This window comes from Neodiprion pinetum, chromosome 3 (assembly GCF_021155775.2).
Source record: "Neodiprion pinetum isolate iyNeoPine1 chromosome 3, iyNeoPine1.2, whole genome shotgun sequence".
In the NCBI taxonomy this organism is placed as follows: Eukaryota; Metazoa; Arthropoda; class Insecta; order Hymenoptera; family Diprionidae; genus Neodiprion; species Neodiprion pinetum.
Genome location: NC_060234.1, coordinates 30751445 through 30769646, shown reverse-complemented (window position 1 = coordinate 30769646; position 18202 = coordinate 30751445). Strand labels below are relative to the sequence as shown.

The following is an 18202-nucleotide window of genomic DNA, read 5'->3' as shown; positions in this document are numbered from 1 at the left end:
AATTTTATTATTCACCAAACTAACGCATATTAATTACTGCTTTAATACAGTGGGGATAGATGTACATAGGTATAACTTTGATTTCCTGCTTTTATTCAACAGAAAACTGAAGTTGTACGAAGAACAGGAACTAACCATGCAAGTATTCAGCGAACCTGAGGGCGGATTGGGAACCGAAAGGCGGGGAAGTGGAGTTAGTGTAGGCATGGGGGATACATCCCAAGATAACACCTATGCAACTATTCAACATCCTCTTCCACCAAACAGGCATCGACCTACTACACCAGATTATACGACTTTACCTGGTAATCACAATGTAAGTGAAATTTATATGTAATTTATTAATAGAGTCTGATCGGGACTGGGAAAATTACAAATTGTATATTTCAGCTGTATGAGTCAGCAATGGGCTTCCAGGGCTCGACATTTCAACCAACGCCAACTCCTCAATTAACGTTAGATCGTGACGGACAACCACAGTTCGTATCAGGACTCATGTAAACTCAATTATACACTATTCACCAACCCTTCCCATCCTTTTCCATCCAATGTAAGAATCTGATTAAGTTTCAATATTACATGCTTTTCAAGTGCATAATTTTGACAATAACTGGTTAATAATACCACGTATTTACATATAAGGGTTGTGTAAACAAGGCAGTTGCTGTAAACTTTTGAAAGTCTCTTCTATTTAGGGTAAACTTATATACTTGAAGGAAGAGCATTTCGATGAAAGTCAAACAACAGATTTAATTAATCTTCAACCATCTGCAGGATTAATATTTTCTCCTCTATTTCAATACCTACACTTCTTGGTGAGTTTGGTTCAAAATTGAAATCCTGTCTCACATAAATTTTAATTAAAAGCCTCTTCAAAGTTTACACGGTGTAGTTGAAAACTGCATTAAAATATTGAAACTATTCAGACAGTCGTATAAATTATACATCTAAGATATACTTATTAATGGGTGAACGTTAAATATAGCCGATGTGTGCATGTATATATGTGTGTTGCCAACCTGGGGTCGGATCTGATTTGATTTGATAAAAAAAAAGTTATTAGATGGCTACTGTGAAATAGCTTGTCGACTGAAGCTTGGCACGACAGATATATGTATATAATTCAGTGTGTAGATTCCGTCCAGCCCGATTTTATTGTTACATCACAGTTTTTGTTTTTCTTTTTATTTGAATTTCGTAACTGTACCTTGTTGCGATCGTGGCTGTGTTATTTAGCGTCGATAGATCGACATTGGGATTAATTTTAGTCCGTATTTATTCATATTATTAAATGACAATTTATTAAAAAAGTTTAGATGGCATATTTGCTATTCACACCGGGTCGATCTACACGTGTATTATCAAATAATTATCTGACACATTTTGTACTTTGCATACAAGAAAATACTCAAATAGTACGTAAAATGCTCGGTGAATCTGTAGACCAGAACGAAATTTTGTTAAGGATTAAATTCTCGTTGTCATTAAAATTTTAAGTCATCAGCTGCAAATGGTTATATCTATTATATCATCATCCTGAATAAATTCATTTCTATATTTGTGAAAATTGTAAATTTTAATATCGTATCCAATATTTCATTTATAAAATACTCCAATTCATCACTGTGCCGTATACAAAAGGCTAGCTACATTAATAAGCATAATACGATTAATGCTATTTCCAATAATATATGGTATATAGTGCATGTGATTTTGTTCGATGTTCGATTAATGTCTGTTATTACATTTTTATGTTACTATTGTTTTTATACTTGGTAATTCAACTTTCGGTGACAACTCGATACAGAATGGGGTAGCTGTGCCAGTAATTCTAATTTGCGTCCATTCATTTATTAATAACACTTGCTACTGCTACAAGTCTAATTGTAAGTTTTGTAACGAACATATTCATTGACATAGACAGTTAAAAATCTCTTTAAGAATATTTGATAAAGGTGAGAAAATTAAAAAAATAAGCAGTTGATGAATAGCTCCGTAATCAATAACATTCCAGTATTATTATAATTTGATCGCAGCGAGGTTCACTTATATATTGTATCGCATAAACGAGTGAATGGTGGGCTATGGACGGACATAGTCATATCATAATTAAACTGAACGAGACACTATTTGTAATAATATGTAAAGCTTACAGTTACGCTCAATAGTTCCAGAGGATAATTTTAAAAAATGGCGACGAGTCATCCAAATTTTTACGTTTACCATATTTTATATAGTATAATTGTTTCAGGGAACAGAATATTATCTATAAGCTTTATAACTTGTTACATATTTCTCAAAATGTATCTCATACTCGAAGATAAAAAAAAAATCACTTAAATCTCATATAAGTTATTACCACGAATGTTTAATAAAATACAATTAAGCTATAATTGATTAAAATATTGTTAGAACGTTATAATTATTCGAGTTAGTCAGGAACTGTCTGTTTATCGATTGTAAACTGATTGTAATATTGTAACATATTTTACGTAAGTGATTAATAAGAAATATTCGTACTTGTAAAGATTATTTGTGTCTTAATTCTGAAAATTTCCATGCAGATTTATACAAAACAAAATAGAATCAAATCAGACCATGAGTCACTGTTAAAGAAACTGTTCATCGTCAATTCATGAGGTAGTTGTGTCTTTCATAAAAAAAACCGCAAAAGAAGATATTTAAAAAATCAAATTTATCAGGAAGTTGTCAATTCGTAAAATCAATACATAAATTACAATCGCAGTACTTGAGTATATAGCAACTTGTTAAAAATTTCGTCTGAGATATGTACATACGTCAATCTCGAACTATATTGCACTTGCTAGTTACGCTCTTATCTTGCCTTAAATTACTTTTTATATCGAGAACATTGTTTTCTTCAGTCAACGGAAAACTATTTCCGTAATTTTCTGTAGTGCATAGAATATTACCATCTACAGATGGAGAACTTGATTTTGTCGCATCATTGTTTCGGCTGTTATATTTATTTACACCATCAACACTTTGTTTGAATGTATAGTCAAACAGTTCAACTAAAGCTTCTGGTTGATCTGCCCATAATTTATATCCCTTCTTGGTAGGGAATTTTCTGGTAGCGCCACAGGTAAGACACGTCCATTTGACCATTTTCATGGGTTTTGAGATCAATCGTACTCTAGCCGTGTCCCCTGGTATCAGAGGCAACTGACAACACTTACAGATTGTTCTCTTTATATCTGGACTCCTGTAATATTTTGTTGAATGCAAATACGAAATCAGTAATATTAAATAGTGTCATGTTTTTAGTGAGTTCACTTAAGTAGGATAGTTAGTCATTCTATTATAAAACTGGGTATTGTTAGTTTGTTTTGAATTGACAATAACGTATTAAATTCATAACAAGTTCATACATTTTTCTCATAAACAATGCACTCTACATTTTATCGAATTTTCTGTCACTATACGCATATTACATCAGACTATCTGTAAGAACTGCTAGTGTCTAGCGAATAGAATTAAGAGTTTGATAAACTGATACAGTAAAATCATTTTCGAAATGATAAAAACAAATAAATTTTATGGATAAGTGACAATCTGTAATACTTATCTACCTTCAAGGTAGGTACATATTCTCAGTCTATTTTATTCGGTACATGACCTTGCAGTATCAATATTTTTGCTCTGAATCAAATCCCAAACGATACACATGAAATTGCAGTATCATATTGTAATGAGTGATTTGAGCTATGATAATAGAACAATAGAGAAAATATGACTTACATTCGAAGAACAGCTTTTTTTGCACATCCAAGCATTATGTTACCGTAGTACGAAGCAGCGACTGGATTCTTGGACTGTATCGCCATTAAATAACTAGCCTATGATAATAGAAACAAATTAATATACAAATGCATTTCATAGAGCGATAGAATTTTTAACATTAAAGGGAGGGTACACTCGTCAATTCATGTTTGTGGTGGAAAAGTCTGATTTTTTTTCAACCACTTCTTTTCATACTGAATGCAATGCAGAAAACTGCTGAAATAAAAAACAGATATTCACATAATTTTTACCAGTTTTATTTCGCAGGAATTGATCTATGGCAAATTCCATGCTTTTATTTGTGAAAAATGTTACAAAAAGCTCGCAAAATAAATTTCAAATTTTGAAATCAATTTTTACAACCTTTGAAACATTTTTTAACAGTAAAAAAGTTGTTTTTTTTTCCAAGTATCTTTTTCACAAATACGGGCATAGAATTTACGATTGGTCAATTCCTTTAAAATAAAACTGGTAAAAATTGTCTGAATATCAGTTATTTTTCAGCAATTTTCTGCGTTAGGTTCGCATGCATGAATCAACGGGTGTACCCTCTTCTTAATAAAAAATATAAAACACTGCTGTAAGGTAACGTAATATTACTGTTTGCAGTTACTTTCAAATAACGCATATAGTTACTATCATTTTTCACTAAATAGGGAAGATTCTCCGAGAAAAATTTGAATGAATTAAGAGTAAGCAATCGACTATACCTGATACAAATAATTCATTCTCTCCAAAACATCTTTTCCCTGGCATAGCTTCACATTTATTGCTGCGATAATAAAAAAGTGAGGTTAGTTTCAACGTTATTCTCTCTGACAGCATTTGCACAATTTTTTGCAGACTGTCGAATTTTAGTTGATTATAACTAATCAAGTACCAAAGCGGCTGATCGACTAACGAGCACTAGTTCAATAATTTACCATTTGATGACATTTGTCTGTAATTGTCGACTACCGACTCAGGTGACACATTTATCGCGGGGCGCAGACTTTAGTGGCCTTACGCATGACAACGGACATGCGTGCATGTCACTGCATTCTTAAATGTGATTGGCTAGTAGCTTTGCGATTTTATACTTACATCATACCCATCATACGTATGTACAAATACTACGTGCTGATAGTACGTATGTTTGAATTGGTTTATAGAATAGATTCTCGGCTTAATTAAGTATTCATTCGTAACTATTACTCGTATTACACCTATCGGATCTAATAATGATCAGTGGAGGTTTACGATATGCTGGAAAAGCTCGTGGAAACGTCACCAGTAGTTCATACCTTGGACGTGGCATTGAGCCGAGCAGTTATCTGCAACTCTGCAGCCTTTCCGCAAGGCCAACGGAATTGACCTCGGCATTGCTCGGCATCGCAAAATTGATAGGGACTGTCCTCGATCGAGACTGCGGCCAAGGCCTGACCGTGAAACATGGAGAGAGGCCTTGGACGCTCCAATGTCACGCAGAGACCAAGGTATTTGATCTGTCCTTGGCTGTACGCGTTTATACACACATATGTGACTACAGTGTCTGTACACCGTGAGTTACGTCAAGCAAAAGCCCGTGTGACTGATAAGTATTGAAGCATTTCGGACGGCTTATTTCTATCCACCTGTTACATCACAGCGCAGTACTTTTGAACGAAGTTTAGATGAAAAGTATTTATTCGAAAATAACATTAAAATCACCGTAAGTATTTTTCAGCCTGGATCCTGACTAATAGTTCCACGGCTTACCACTAGAGCCGTTCTTGTGACATGTCGATGAAGAAATCTTCTCGCAACACATGTATCGTTCAGAAAATTCAAGTACAGGACATTGTTGAGCGCAAGCCTTTGTGGGGACGAACAAGCCGGACGGGCCAGCGTCCGTCGGGCTAAACCTAACCTAACCTTTAACTGTTACGGTTGTTTTGCTTCCTTTTTTAAACCTTATAAACAAAGGATTATCACGTCCCCACCGCAATTTTATAGCTACGTAAATAAAACTATACCGCCGCCATAGAAGGTGTGAGAGCACAACTAGGTCTATGGGACGTTGACAATGACTCCATCCCTGTCACAAGGAACCGCTATACGGAAACTGGGAAAATTGGTCGTTGAATTCTTCAATAATGAAATAATCTTCGTACATTGCTGTAATCAACAAAAACGAAATCTCAACTCGAAGGAGGACAACAATGTACGTAGGCAATAGCTTCTCTATATTTTGTGTACGTACGTATGTCGGAGTGTGTATCAACTTACCAGACAGTGAAGGGGTTAAGAAGGCCACTGAAAAACCATGGAATTCATTCCAAATGGAATAGTATTTAATGAGGTAAATTGGTGAATCCACATCCAACTTCAGTTATCGGCTACCGATGCAAACTTAATGTAAATTAAGGGTTTTCAACGCAAACCTTAAATTTTAGCGGGGTTGAGATTGTCGGTTTTTTTTCGAATCAAGGCCGTTGACTACAGAATATGAAGACAGTTTCCCTAATGGCTTTGGTGTGACAACCGAAAATCGTCGTGCGCTTGCGCTCCCGAAGATGTTCCAACGGTATTGTTGAAAACATATTGCAGAACATCAGAGAGTTACCGATTTTGACCCGATACTGGCTGCATTCACCTTCCCAGTAACACAGTCTTCGCAATGGTTAGTCGAAGCTAGTACTTAGCCTGTGTGTACTGACCGACTTGTCGGCGATGCAAGAAATTATTGATGAGAATAAATTTCTTCCAAAATTCGTAGCAAAACAGTGATTTAATTAAAGTATAGATACCCGAGAGAAGAATGTATGCACAGATCATGAATAATAACAGATCAGATGAGATAATGATGCAGAGACCAAAAAGTATACATGCATATGCGGTCCATGTACGATATTGATATATATATTCCATTTGCGATTAATATGTGATGCATGCTATAAATTTTATAATATTCCAGGAGACAAACTAGATTATCCACAATAATCGGCTATAATATGAAAATAGAAGAATTATTCATTTCGAAATGGGATTCTATTCGACACGCGCTCGATGTATTCCATAACATTAATATTCATAATTATTCCAACAACTTTTCATTTGCTCTCTCGATCTTGAATTTTCGTCGGCATAGAATCGAAACGCTGTTTTAGCTAGTCGCAAGTGAAGTATCTACGTTGGGTAGAGAAGCAGAATTGTTTTTCGAAAAGTGTTCGTATGGAAAAAAATGAGAGTAACTGCAATGCATCACGGATGCGCTAATTCTGAACGAGATGAAATGGATGCTCCGTATATGAGACAGTATTTAACGCAGTGTCCTGATTTGAAGACCTATAAGGTGATTGCCGGCGATTTTTTTTTTTTTTTGATAGGGTGAGATAGAGCGAAGCATCTTGAAACTTCGAGTGTATTTTAACACACATTCGAAAGGTACGATCAAATATTTACATCATTCAACTGACGCAGAATGGCAGCGTTATTAGCTAACCCGTTAACTGAGGAATATGTCTTTAGTCAACGGCTGACTATCGGAGGGCCTAGCCGCACGAGTCTGGAATCGGCAGGAAAGATAAAGTGCGTACTTCTTGTCTGAAATGTGAAAACTAAAATCATTATACATCATATGATGTCATCATACATCATACATAGTATTGAAGTTCGAAACCAAAGTTCGGATGTTCAGAAAGTGATGTCACCCAAAATTTTTTTTCTTTTGACGTCTTCGATCTATACTAATCAGCTAGCCGAATTCCTCAGTCTGGAAACAACCGCGCACTAGAGCGGACGGATGAGAATCGCGCTCCGCAGATTTCGAGTACCGGGTTCTTCTACTTCCTGGATCCTGCACTACGGGTCCGCTTCCCGGTGCAACTCAAGTTCCAGGAGAAGTGCTCCGTAGTTCTGGCTGTCCAGGTCCTTGACCTGGTGACTTTTGACCTTCGGACTAATTTTCCGTAGTTCTGGTTAAACTTGTCATGTCCACAATAAATTATTTGAATTCATTTTTCGCGTAAGCACAAATTCAGGAGCTATCAATGCGCTAATGAAATTTCTATAATTTCTTATTATTTTCTCATAATCTTCTTAGTGAAATGTGTCGATAAAAAAATTATATTAATCCTTACACAATATTTTTGATGTGTTCTATTGGTGAAAATATTTATTAGTCTTTGGGGTTTGACCCGAGGTGGTTGGCGGTGGTTAGAGGTGGTCGGAGATGGTTAGGGGTGGTCGTTGGTGGCGGATGGCGGCGGTTGGAGGTGATCGAGGTAGACAAGGAGGAGGACAAGGGGGAGAAAGACGAGGAAGACAAGGAGAACGAGGATTTCTGCACGGTGAGTAAAACACTTTTATAATATTGAATGGCGTTTGTAATTACGTTTTATTTGAAATTTTTTAAACCTGACATGTTTACAATACATTATTTCACTTTACTTTTTCGCGCAAGCCCAAATTCGGTAGCTCTCAACGCGCTAATAAAAGTTCCATTACTTTTTACAATTTTCTCATAATCTTCTTGGTGAAATCTGTCGACAAAAAAATTATATTAATCCTTACGCAATATTTTTGATGTGTTCTAATATTAAAAATATTTATTTGTATTCAAGACATAACCAGAGGTGGTCAGCGGTGGTCGTTGAAGGTGGTTGGCGGTGGTTGGAGGTGATCGGTGGAGCTTGAGGGTGGTTGCGGGTAATCGTGGGAAACGAGGAGTGGGAGGACTATTGCACTATTCCGACGTAATTTTGCGAGAGAATTCGATTGGGCGTAGTACTAACACGCTGCGATCAACGCATCAAAATTTACAGCCAGAAAACGAGAACCTGAGTTTTCGACATTTTTCAGCAGGTGCTTTTTTGCTCGCCATTTCTCTCCTCTTGGTCCCACGCTCTTTTTGCTGCGTTTTCTGAGTTCCTGAGGGTCCGATTAGTCAGGTGAGGGTCATTCAAATCTAATCTGAGACCAAAATTTTTGGCTCCACAAATGAAGAAAAAGTAAGGCTAACCCCTTTGCATTTTTGGCGAAAATTCTGGCGATTCTAAAAAGTGCTGGAATAAATTCTTTCATGCACTATTCCGAAGTAATTTTGCGAGAGAAATCGATTGGGCGCAGTCCCAATACGCTGCGATCGACGCATCGAAAGTTACAGCCAAAAAACAAAACCTGTGATTATATGAATCCTTACGTAATGTTTTTGATGTGTTCTTATACTGAAAATATTTATCGCTATTCCAGGTACAACCCGAGGTGGTTATCGGTGGTTGTTCGAGGTGGTTCGCGATTGTTGGAGGTGGTCGGAGGTGGACGAGGAGGAGGACGAACTGAACTGAGTCTCAAAGCCCTGTTGACATAAAAGCAGCTATTCGATAGAAATTATAGTTTATACTTTACACAGCCCATTGCATGGTATTTCATTATAAATACATATGTTTCAATGTATTTAGGAATAATTTATCAAATATACAGAGGTCATGTGCAAATAATAAATGAATTGATTCGACCGCAGTTTGATGTATTCATTAGAGCTTTGACAATAAATTTAAGCTTTGTTACTTCTTTTATTTTATTATGGATAATCAAAAACATTTCCGACTATTCGTGCTGTGGAAGCATGGGGATTAAACCAAATGTAGCAAAAGATTAGAAACAGTGTATGTAGAGTACGAGTATTTTTCTAATAATGCAAATAGAATAGAATACCACGCCTTGCGAATTAGCTTTCCAGACAGAGATGAATGATGAATTTTAAGGACTGCATTATCGTTGTTGAATACTCTATGCCTCATGGGAAAAGAAAATCTGTAACGATAAAATTGATGCACCGGATCATCGTCGACTTTAACTTTTGAAATGTCCTACCATTTTCGAACAGCTCCTACCTCCCCCTGCCACCTCCGACCATCAATGGCCACTTTCGACCACCCCCTATCACCTTCTGCCAGCGCCGACCACCTCCTACCATTTCCGAACACCTCCAACCATCCTATTGACCTATATTACTAGATTAGCTATGATATGAAAAGAGAAGAATTATTCATTTCAAAATGGGATTCTATTCGAGGCACGCTCGATGTATTCCATAACATCAGTACTCATAATTATTCCAACAACTTTTCATTTGCTCTCTCGATCTTGAATTTTCATAGGCATAGAATCGAAACGCTGGTTTAGCTGGTCGCAAGTGAAGCATCTGCGTTGGGCGGAGGAGCGGAATTGTTTTTCGAAAAGTATTCGGATGGAAAAAAATTCAGAGTAACTGCAATACATAACGGATGCGCTAATTCTGAACGAGATGAAATGGATGCTTCGTATATGAGACAGTATTTAACGCTGCGTAGTGATTTAAAGACCTAGAAAGGTGATAGGGAGAGAAAGAACGAAGCTGTTTAAAACTTCGAGTGTATTTTAACACACATTTGAAAGATACGAGCGAAATCTTTCATCATCCAACTGTCGCAGAACGGCAGCGTTATTAGCCGACCCGTTCACTGAAGAATATATCTTCAGTCAACGGCTGACCATCGAAGGGCCTGGCCGCTTAAGTCTGGAATCGGCAGGAGAGATGAAGTGTGTATTTCTTGTATGAAACGTGAAAACTACAAGCATTATACATCATATCATATCATCATACATCATACATCATACATCGTACATCATACATCATCATACATAGTATTAGAGTTTAATACCAAAGTTTGGATGTCGGATGTTCAGAAAGTGACGTCACCAATTCAAAATCAGCTAGCCGAATTCCTCAGTCTGGAAACAACCGCGCAGTAGAGCGGACGGATGAGAGACGCGCTCCGCAAATTTCGAGTACCGGGTTCTCAACCTCCCGGATCCCGCGCTTCGGGTCCGCTACGTATTTCAGGTACCGGGTTCTCAACCTCCCGGATCCCGCGCTTCGGGTCCGCTACGCGGTGAAACTCGACTTCCAGGATAAGCGCTCCGTGGTTCCTCGTTCATGTTTACAATAAATTATTTCAATTCGTTTTTCGCGCAATCCCGAATTCGGGAGCTGTCAGTCCGCTAATAATATTTCTCGACTTCCAGGATAAGCGCTTCGTGGTTCCTCGTTCATGTTTACAATAAATTATTTCAATTCGTTTTTCGCGCAATCCCAAATTCGGTAGCTGTCAGTCCGCTAACAATATTTCTCGACTTCCAGGATAAGCGCTTCGTGGTTTCTCGTTCATGTTTACAATAAATTATTTCAATTCGTTTTTCGCGCAATCCCAAATTCGGTAGCTGTCAGTCCGCTAATAATATTTCTCGACTTCCAGGATAAGCGCTTCGTGGTTCCTCGTTCATGTTTACAATAAATTATTTCAATTCGTTTTTCGCGCAATCCCAAATTCGGTAGCTGTCAGTCCGCTAACAATATTTCTCGACTTCCAGGATAAGCGCTTCGTGGTTTCTCGTTCATGTTTACAATAAATTATTTCAATTCGTTTTTCGCGCAATCCCAAATTCGGTAGCTGTCAGTCCGCTAACAATATTTCTCGACTTCCAGGATAAGCGCTTCGTGGTTTCTCGTTCATGTTTACAATAAATTATTTCAATTCGTTATTCGCGCAATCCCGAATTCGGTAGCTGTCAGTCCGCTAATAATATTTCTCGACTTCCAGGATCAGCGCTTCGTGGTTCCTCGTTCATGTTTACAATAAATTATTTCAATTCGTTTTTCGCGCAATTCAAAATTTGGTAGCTGTCAGTCCGCTAATAAAATTTCTCGACTTCCAGGATAAGCGCTTCGTGGTTCCTCGTTCATGTTTACAATAAATTATTTCAATTCGTTTTTCGCGCAATCCCAAATTCGGTAGCTGTCAGTCCGCTAACAATATTTCTCGACTTCCAGGATAAGCGCTTCGTGGTTTCTCGTTCATGTTTACAATAAATTATTTCAATTCGTTATTCGCGCAATCCCGAATTCGGTAGCTGTCAGTCCGCTAATAATATTTCTCGACTTCCAGGATCAGCGCTTCGTGGTTCCTCGTTCATGTTTACAATAAATTATTTCAATTCGTTTTTCGCGCAATTCAAAATTTGGTAGCTGTCAGTCCGCTGATAAAATTTCTCGACTTCCAGGATAAGCGCTTCGTGGTTCCTCGTTCATGTTTACAATAAATTATTTCAATTCGTTTTTCGCGCAATCCCAAATTCGGTAGCTGTCAGTCCGCTAACAATATTTCTCGACTTCCAGGATAAGCGCTTCGTGGTTTCTCGTTCATGTTTACAATAAATTATTTCAATTCGTTTTTCGCGCAATTCAAAATTTGGTAGCTGTCAGTCCGCTAATAAAATTTCTCGACTTCCAGGATAAGCGCTCCGTGGTTCCTCGTTCATGTTTACAATAAATTATTTCAATTCGTTTTTCGCGCAATCCCAAATTCGGTAGCCGTCAGTCCGCTAATAAAATTTCTATAACTTTATAATATTCTCATAATCTTTCTGGTAGATTAAATCGATAAAAAAATTATACCAAACCTTACACATTATTTTCGATTTGTTCTCATGCTGAAAATATTTATTAGTATTCGGGGTATAACTCGAGGTGGTTGAAGGTGGTCGGAGGTGGACGAGAAGGAGGACGAGGAGGACGAGGATTTGTGCTGGGTGAGTAAAACACTTTTATAATATTTGATAGCAATTGTAATTATATTTCATCTGAAATATTACAAACTTGTCACGTTTACGATAAATTATTTCAATTCATTTTTCGTGCAAGCACATATTCAGTAGCTATGAATAATCTTATACAATTTATTATATTATTAATTAATTAATTAATATTCTTATAATATTTGATGGCAATTGTAATTATATTTCATCTGAAATATTACAAACTTGTCACGTTTACAATAAATTATTTCAATTCATTTTTCGTACAAGCACATATTCAGTAGCTATGAATAATCTTATACAATTTATTATATTATTAATTAATTAATTAATATTCTTATAATATTTGATGGCAATTGTAATTATATTTCATCTGAAATATTACAAACTTGTCACGTTTACAATAAATTATTTCAATTCATTTTTCGTACAAGCACATATTCAGTCGCTATGAATAATCATATACAATTTATTACATTATTAATTAATTGATTAATTACATTAATCTTTACACAATATTTTTGATGTGTTCCTATACTAAAAATATTCATTACTATTCCAGGTATTACCAGAGGTGGTCGGAGGTGGACGAGGAGGAGGACGAGCTGGACGACGAGGAGGACCAGGTGGACGAGGAGGAGGCGGGGTGGGTCGTGGGAGAGGACCTCTCCTCTCCTCAGAGGAGGGGAGGGGGAGGGGCAGGGAAGGGGGTGAGGTGGGCGGGGAGGGGGAAGGGAAGGGAAGGGAAGGGAAGGGAAGGGGAGGGGCGGGGGGGAGGGGGAGGGGGCGGGGGAGGGGTGGGGGGGGAGGGAGGGAGGGAGGGAGGGAGGGAGGGAGGGAGGGCGGGCGGGCGGGCGGGAGGGAGGGAGGGAGGGCGGGCGGGTGGTGTTCTGCTCTATCAATTTTAACGGGTCGCACCGACATCCGTCCCCTACACTTCCCCCCCCCCCCCGCCCTCCCTCCCTCCCTCCCTCCCTCCCTCCCGCCCACCCGCCCACCCTCCCTCCCTCCCTCCGCCCCTCCCCCTCCCCCTCCCCCCCGCCGCCCGCCCCTCCCCTCCCATCCCCTTCCCTTCCCTTCCCTTCCCCCGCCCCGCCCACCTCTCCCCCTTCCCTGCCCCTCCCCCTCCCCTCCTCTGAGGAGAGGAGAGGTCCTCTCCAACGACCCACCCCGCCTCCTCCTCGTCCACCTCGTCCTCCTCCTCGTCCTCCTGGTCCTCCTCCTCGTCCAACTCGTCCTCCTCCTCGTCCACCTCCGACCACCACGGGTAATACCTGGAATAGTAATGAATATTTTTAGTATAGGAACACATCAAAAATATTGTATAAGGATTAATGTAATTAATCAATTAATTAATAATATAATAAATTGTATAAGATTATTCATAGCTACTGAATATGTGCTTGCACGAAAAATGAATTGAAATAATTTATTGTAAACGTGACAAGTTTGTAATATTTCAGATGAAATATAATTACAATTGCCATCAAATATTATAAGAATATTAATTAATTAATTAATAATATAATAAATTGTATAAGATTATTCATAGCTACTGAATATGTGCTTGTACGAAAAATGAATTGAAATAATTTATTGTAAACGTGACAAGTTTGTAATATTTCAGATGAAATATAATTACAATTGCCATCAAATATTATAAGAATATTAATTAATTAATTAATAATATAATAAATTGTATAAGATTATTCATAGCTACTGAATATGTGCTTGCACGAAAAATGAATTGAAATAATTTATCGTAAACGTGACAAGCTTGTAATATTTCAGATGAAATATAATTACAATTGCTATCAAATATTATAAAAGTGTTTTACTCACCCAGCACAAATCCTCGTCCTCCTCGTCCTCCTTCTCGTCCACCTCCGACCACCTTCAACCACCTCGAGTTATACCCCGAATACTAATAAATATTTTCAGCATGAGAACAAATTAAAAATAATGTGTAAGGTTTGATATAATTTTTTTATCGATTTGATCTACCAGAAAGATTATGAGAATATTATAAAGTTATAGAAATTTTATTAGCGTACTGACGGCTACTGAATTTGGGGTTGCGCGAAAAACGAATTGAAATAATTTATTGTAAACATGAACGAGGAACCACGAAGCGCTGATCCTGGAAGTCGAGAAATATTATTAGCGGACTGACAGCTACCGAATTCGGGATTGCGCGAATAACGAATTGAAATAATTTATTGTAAACATGAACGAGAAACCACGAAGCGCTTATCCTGGAAGTCGAGAAATATTGTTAGCGGACTGACAGCTACCGAATTTGGGATTGCGCGAAAAACGAATTGAAATAATTTATTGTAAACATGAACGAGGAACCACGAAGCGCTTATCCTGGAAGTCGAGAAATTTTATTAGCGGACTGACAGCTACCAAATTTTGAATTGCGCGAAAAACGAATTGAAATAATTTATTGTAAACATGAACGAGGAACCACGAAGCGCTTATCCTGGAAGTCGAGAAATATTGTTAGCGGACTGACAGCTCCCGAATTCGGGATTGCGCGAAAAACGAATTGAAATAATTTATTGTAAACATGAACGAGGAACCACGAAGCGCTTATCCTGGAAGTCGAGAAATATTATTAGCGGACTGACAGCTCCCGAATTCGGGATTGCGCGAAAAACGAATTGAAATAATTTATTGTAAACATGAACGAGGAACCACGGAGCGCTTATCCTGGAAGTCGAGTTTCACCGCGTAGCGGACCCGAAGCGCGGGATCCGGGAGGTTGAGAACCCGGTACCTGAAATACGTAGCGGACCCGAAGCGCGGGATCCGGGAGGTTGAGAACCCGGTACTCGAAATTTGCGGAGCGCGTCTCTCATCCGTCCGCTCTACTGCGCGGTTGTTTCCAGACTGAGGAATTCGGCTAGCTGATTTTGAATTGGTGACGTCACTTTCTGAACATCCGACATCCAAACTTTGGTATTAAACTCTAATACTATGTATGATGATGTATGATGTACGATGTATGATGTATGATGTATGATGATATGATATGATGTATAATGCTTGTAGTTTTCACGTTTCATACAAGAAATACACACTTCATCTCTCCTGCCGATTCCAGACTTAAGCGGCCAGGCCCTTCGATGGTCAGCCGTTGACTGAAGATATATTCTTCAGTGAACGGGTCGGCTAATAACGCTGCCGTTCTGCGACAGTTGGATGATGAAAGATTTCGCTCGTATCTTTCAAATGTGTGTTAAAATACACTCGAAGTTTTAAACAGCTTCGTTCTTTCTCTCCCTATCACCTTTCTAGGTCTTTAAATCACTACGCAGCGTTAAATACTGTCTCATATACGAAGCATCCATTTCATCTCGTTCAGAATTAGCGCATCCGTTATGTATTGCAGTTACTCTGAATTTTTTTCCATCCGAATACTTTTCGAAAAACAATTCCGCTCCTCCGCCCAACGCAGATGCTTCACTTGCGACCAGCTAAACCAGCGTTTCGATTCTATGCCTATGAAAATTCAAGATCGAGAGAGCAAATGAAAAGTTGTTGGAATAATTATGAGTACTGATGTTATGGAATACATCGAGCGTGCCTCGAATAGAATCCCATTTTGAAATGAATAATTCTTCTCTTTTCATATCATAGCTAATCTAGTAATATAGGTCAATAGGATGGTTGGAGGTGTTCGGAAATGGTAGGAGGTGGTCGGCGCTGGCAGAAGGTGATAGGGGGTGGTCGAAAGTGGCCATTGATGGTCGGAGGTGGCAGGGGGAGGTAGGAGCTGTTCGAAAATGGTAGGACATTTCAAAAGTTAAAGTCGACGATGATCCGGTGCATCAATTTTATCGTTACAGATTTTCTTTTCCCATGAGGCATAGAGTATTCAACAACGATAATGCAGTCCTTAAAATTCATCATTCATCTCTGTCTGGAAAGCTAATTCGCAAGGCGTGGTATTCTATTCTATTTGCATTATTAGAAAAATACTCGTACTCTACATACACTGTTTCTAATCTTTTGCTACATTTGGTTTAATCCCCATGCTTCCACAGCACGAATAGTCGGAAATGTTTTTGATTATCCATAATAAAATAAAAGAAGTAACAAAGCTTAAATTTATTGTCAAAGCTCTAATGAATACATCAAACTGCGGTCGAATCAATTCATTTATTATTTGCACATGACCTTTGTATATTTGATAAATTATTCCTAAATACATTGAAACATATGTATTTATAATGAAATACCATGCAATGGGCTGTGTAAAGTATAAACTATAATTTCTATCGAATAGCTGCTTTTATGTCAACAGGGCTTTGAGACTCAGTTCAGTTCGTCCTCCTCCTCGTCCACCTCCGACCACCTCCAATCATCGCCAACCACCTCCAACAACCACCGATAATCACCTCGGGTTGTACCTGGAATAGTAATAAATATTTTCAGTATAGGAACAGATCAGAAATATTGTGTAAGGATTATTATATTTAATTGATAAATTAAGAAAATAATAAATTTTATTAGCGTATTTATAGCTACTGAATTTGTGCTTGCGCGAAAAATGAATTGAAATAATTTATTGTAAACATGACAAGTTCGAAAAATTGTAGATACAATAAATTACAATTGCTATTCAATATTATAAAAATGTTTTACTCACCGTGCAGTAATCCTCGTTCTCCTTGTCTTCCTGGTCCTCCTCCTCGTCCACCTTGATCACCCGCAACCACCCCTAACCACCTCCAACGATCACCGTTAACCATCTCGGGTTATACCTTTAATAAATAAGTATTTTCAGTATTATAACACATCAAAAGTATCGTGTGAGGATTAATACAATTTTTTCATTGACACATTTTACCGTGAAGATTATGAGAAGATTATGAAAAATTATAGAAATTTTATTAGCGCATTGATAGCTACTGAACTTGGGCTTCCGCAAAAATGAATTGAAATAATCTTTTGTTAACATTACAAGTTTAACCAGAACTACGGAAAATTAGTCCTGAACGTCAGAAGTCACCAGGTGAAGGACCTGGACAGCCAGAACTACGGAGCGCTCGCCCTTGAAGTCGAGTTTCACCAGGTAGCCGACCTGGAGCGCAAGAACCACGGAGCGCTTGTCCTGGAATTCGAGTTGCACCAGGAAGCGGACCCGAAGGTAGAGAACCCGGCATTCGAAATCTGCGGAGCGCGATTCTCATCCGTCCGCTCTACTACGCGGTTGTTTCCAGACTAAGGAATTCGGCTAGCTGATTTTCGTCTATATAGATCGATGAGGTGAAGACAAAAAAAATTTTGGGTGACGTCACTTTCTGAACATCCGAACTTTGGTTTCGAACTACTGTGTATGACGTATGATGTATGATGATGAATGATGATATGATATGATGTATAATGATTTTACTTTTTACATTTCAGACAAGAAATACGCACCTTATCTCTCTCGCCTATTTCAGATTCAAGCGGCTACGCCCTTCGATGGTAAGCCGTCTACTAAAGATATATTCTCCAGTTAACGGGTCAGCTAATAACGCTGCCGTTCTGCGACAGTTGGATGATGAAAGATTTCGCTCGTATCTTTCAAATGTGTGTTAAAATACACTCGAAGTTTTAAGCAGCTTCGTTCTTTCTCTCCCTATCACCTTTCTAGGTCTTTAAATCACTACGCAGCGTTAAATACTGTCTCAGATACGGAGCATCCATTTCATCGCGATCGAAATTAGCGCATCCGAGATGCATTACAGTTACTCTGAATTTTTTTCCATACGAATACTTTTCGAAAAACAATTCTGCTTCTCTA

At 38.2% G+C, this 18202-nt stretch overlaps 3 protein-coding genes and 1 long non-coding RNA gene across 11 annotated transcripts in view; 2 read left to right on the top strand and 2 right to left on the bottom strand.

Moving 5' to 3' along the window:
* The window catches only part of Cad87A (cadherin 87A), a 164017-nt gene extending 161836 nt beyond the window's left edge, over nucleotides 1–2181 (top strand). For both annotated transcript variants that reach the window (XM_069134500.1, XM_046615558.2), the window contains 2 exons: nucleotides 103–316; nucleotides 391–2181. In XM_069134500.1, coding sequence (XP_068990601.1) covers nucleotides 103–316; nucleotides 391–501 — 325 coding nt within the window. In that variant the 3' untranslated portion in view covers nucleotides 502–2181. The remainder of the gene's footprint in view (nucleotides 1–102; nucleotides 317–390) is intronic.
* Nucleotides 869–5211, bottom strand: Rpp21 (ribonuclease P protein subunit Rpp21). 2 transcript variants are annotated; one of them, XM_046615559.2, is made up of 4 exons: nucleotides 5088–5211; nucleotides 4515–4576; nucleotides 3763–3860; nucleotides 869–3226 (listed from the first exon to the last, which is right to left on the bottom strand). In XM_046615559.2, the coding sequence occupies exons 1-4, from the start codon at nucleotides 5164–5166 to the stop codon at nucleotides 2800–2802; spliced, it is 666 nt and encodes a 221-aa protein (XP_046471515.1). In that variant the 5' UTR covers nucleotides 5167–5211; the 3' UTR covers nucleotides 869–2799. The 2 variants fall into 2 exon arrangements, with proteins under 2 accessions (XP_046471515.1, XP_046471517.1); XM_046615561.2 differs by lacking the exon at nucleotides 5088–5211 and adding an exon at nucleotides 4728–4840.
* On the top strand, nucleotides 5187–9570 carry LOC124213861 (uncharacterized). 6 transcript variants are annotated; one of them, XM_069134501.1, is made up of 5 exons: nucleotides 5187–5279; nucleotides 5510–6124; nucleotides 7947–8114; nucleotides 8626–8714; nucleotides 9016–9570. In XM_069134501.1, the coding sequence occupies exons 2-5, from the start codon at nucleotides 6089–6091 to the stop codon at nucleotides 9131–9133; spliced, it is 411 nt and encodes a 136-aa protein (XP_068990602.1). In that variant the 5' UTR covers nucleotides 5187–5279; nucleotides 5510–6088; the 3' UTR covers nucleotides 9134–9570. The 6 variants fall into 6 exon arrangements, 1 of the variants encoding a protein (XP_068990602.1); XR_011176675.1 differs by having other exon boundaries at nucleotides 5274–6124; nucleotides 6219–8114; nucleotides 8388–8714; XR_011176677.1 differs by adding an exon at nucleotides 8388–8519 and having other exon boundaries at nucleotides 5274–8114; nucleotides 8629–8714.
* A 6695-nt stretch (nucleotides 9571–16265) lies between these two features.
* On the bottom strand, nucleotides 16266–17640 carry LOC138190539 (uncharacterized). Its single transcript, XR_011176555.1, has 3 exons — nucleotides 17375–17640; nucleotides 17060–17174; nucleotides 16266–16820 (listed from the first exon to the last, which is right to left on the bottom strand). It is a non-coding gene; the product is annotated as an uncharacterized lncRNA (long non-coding RNA).
* Nucleotides 17641–18202: the final 562 nt, after the last annotated feature.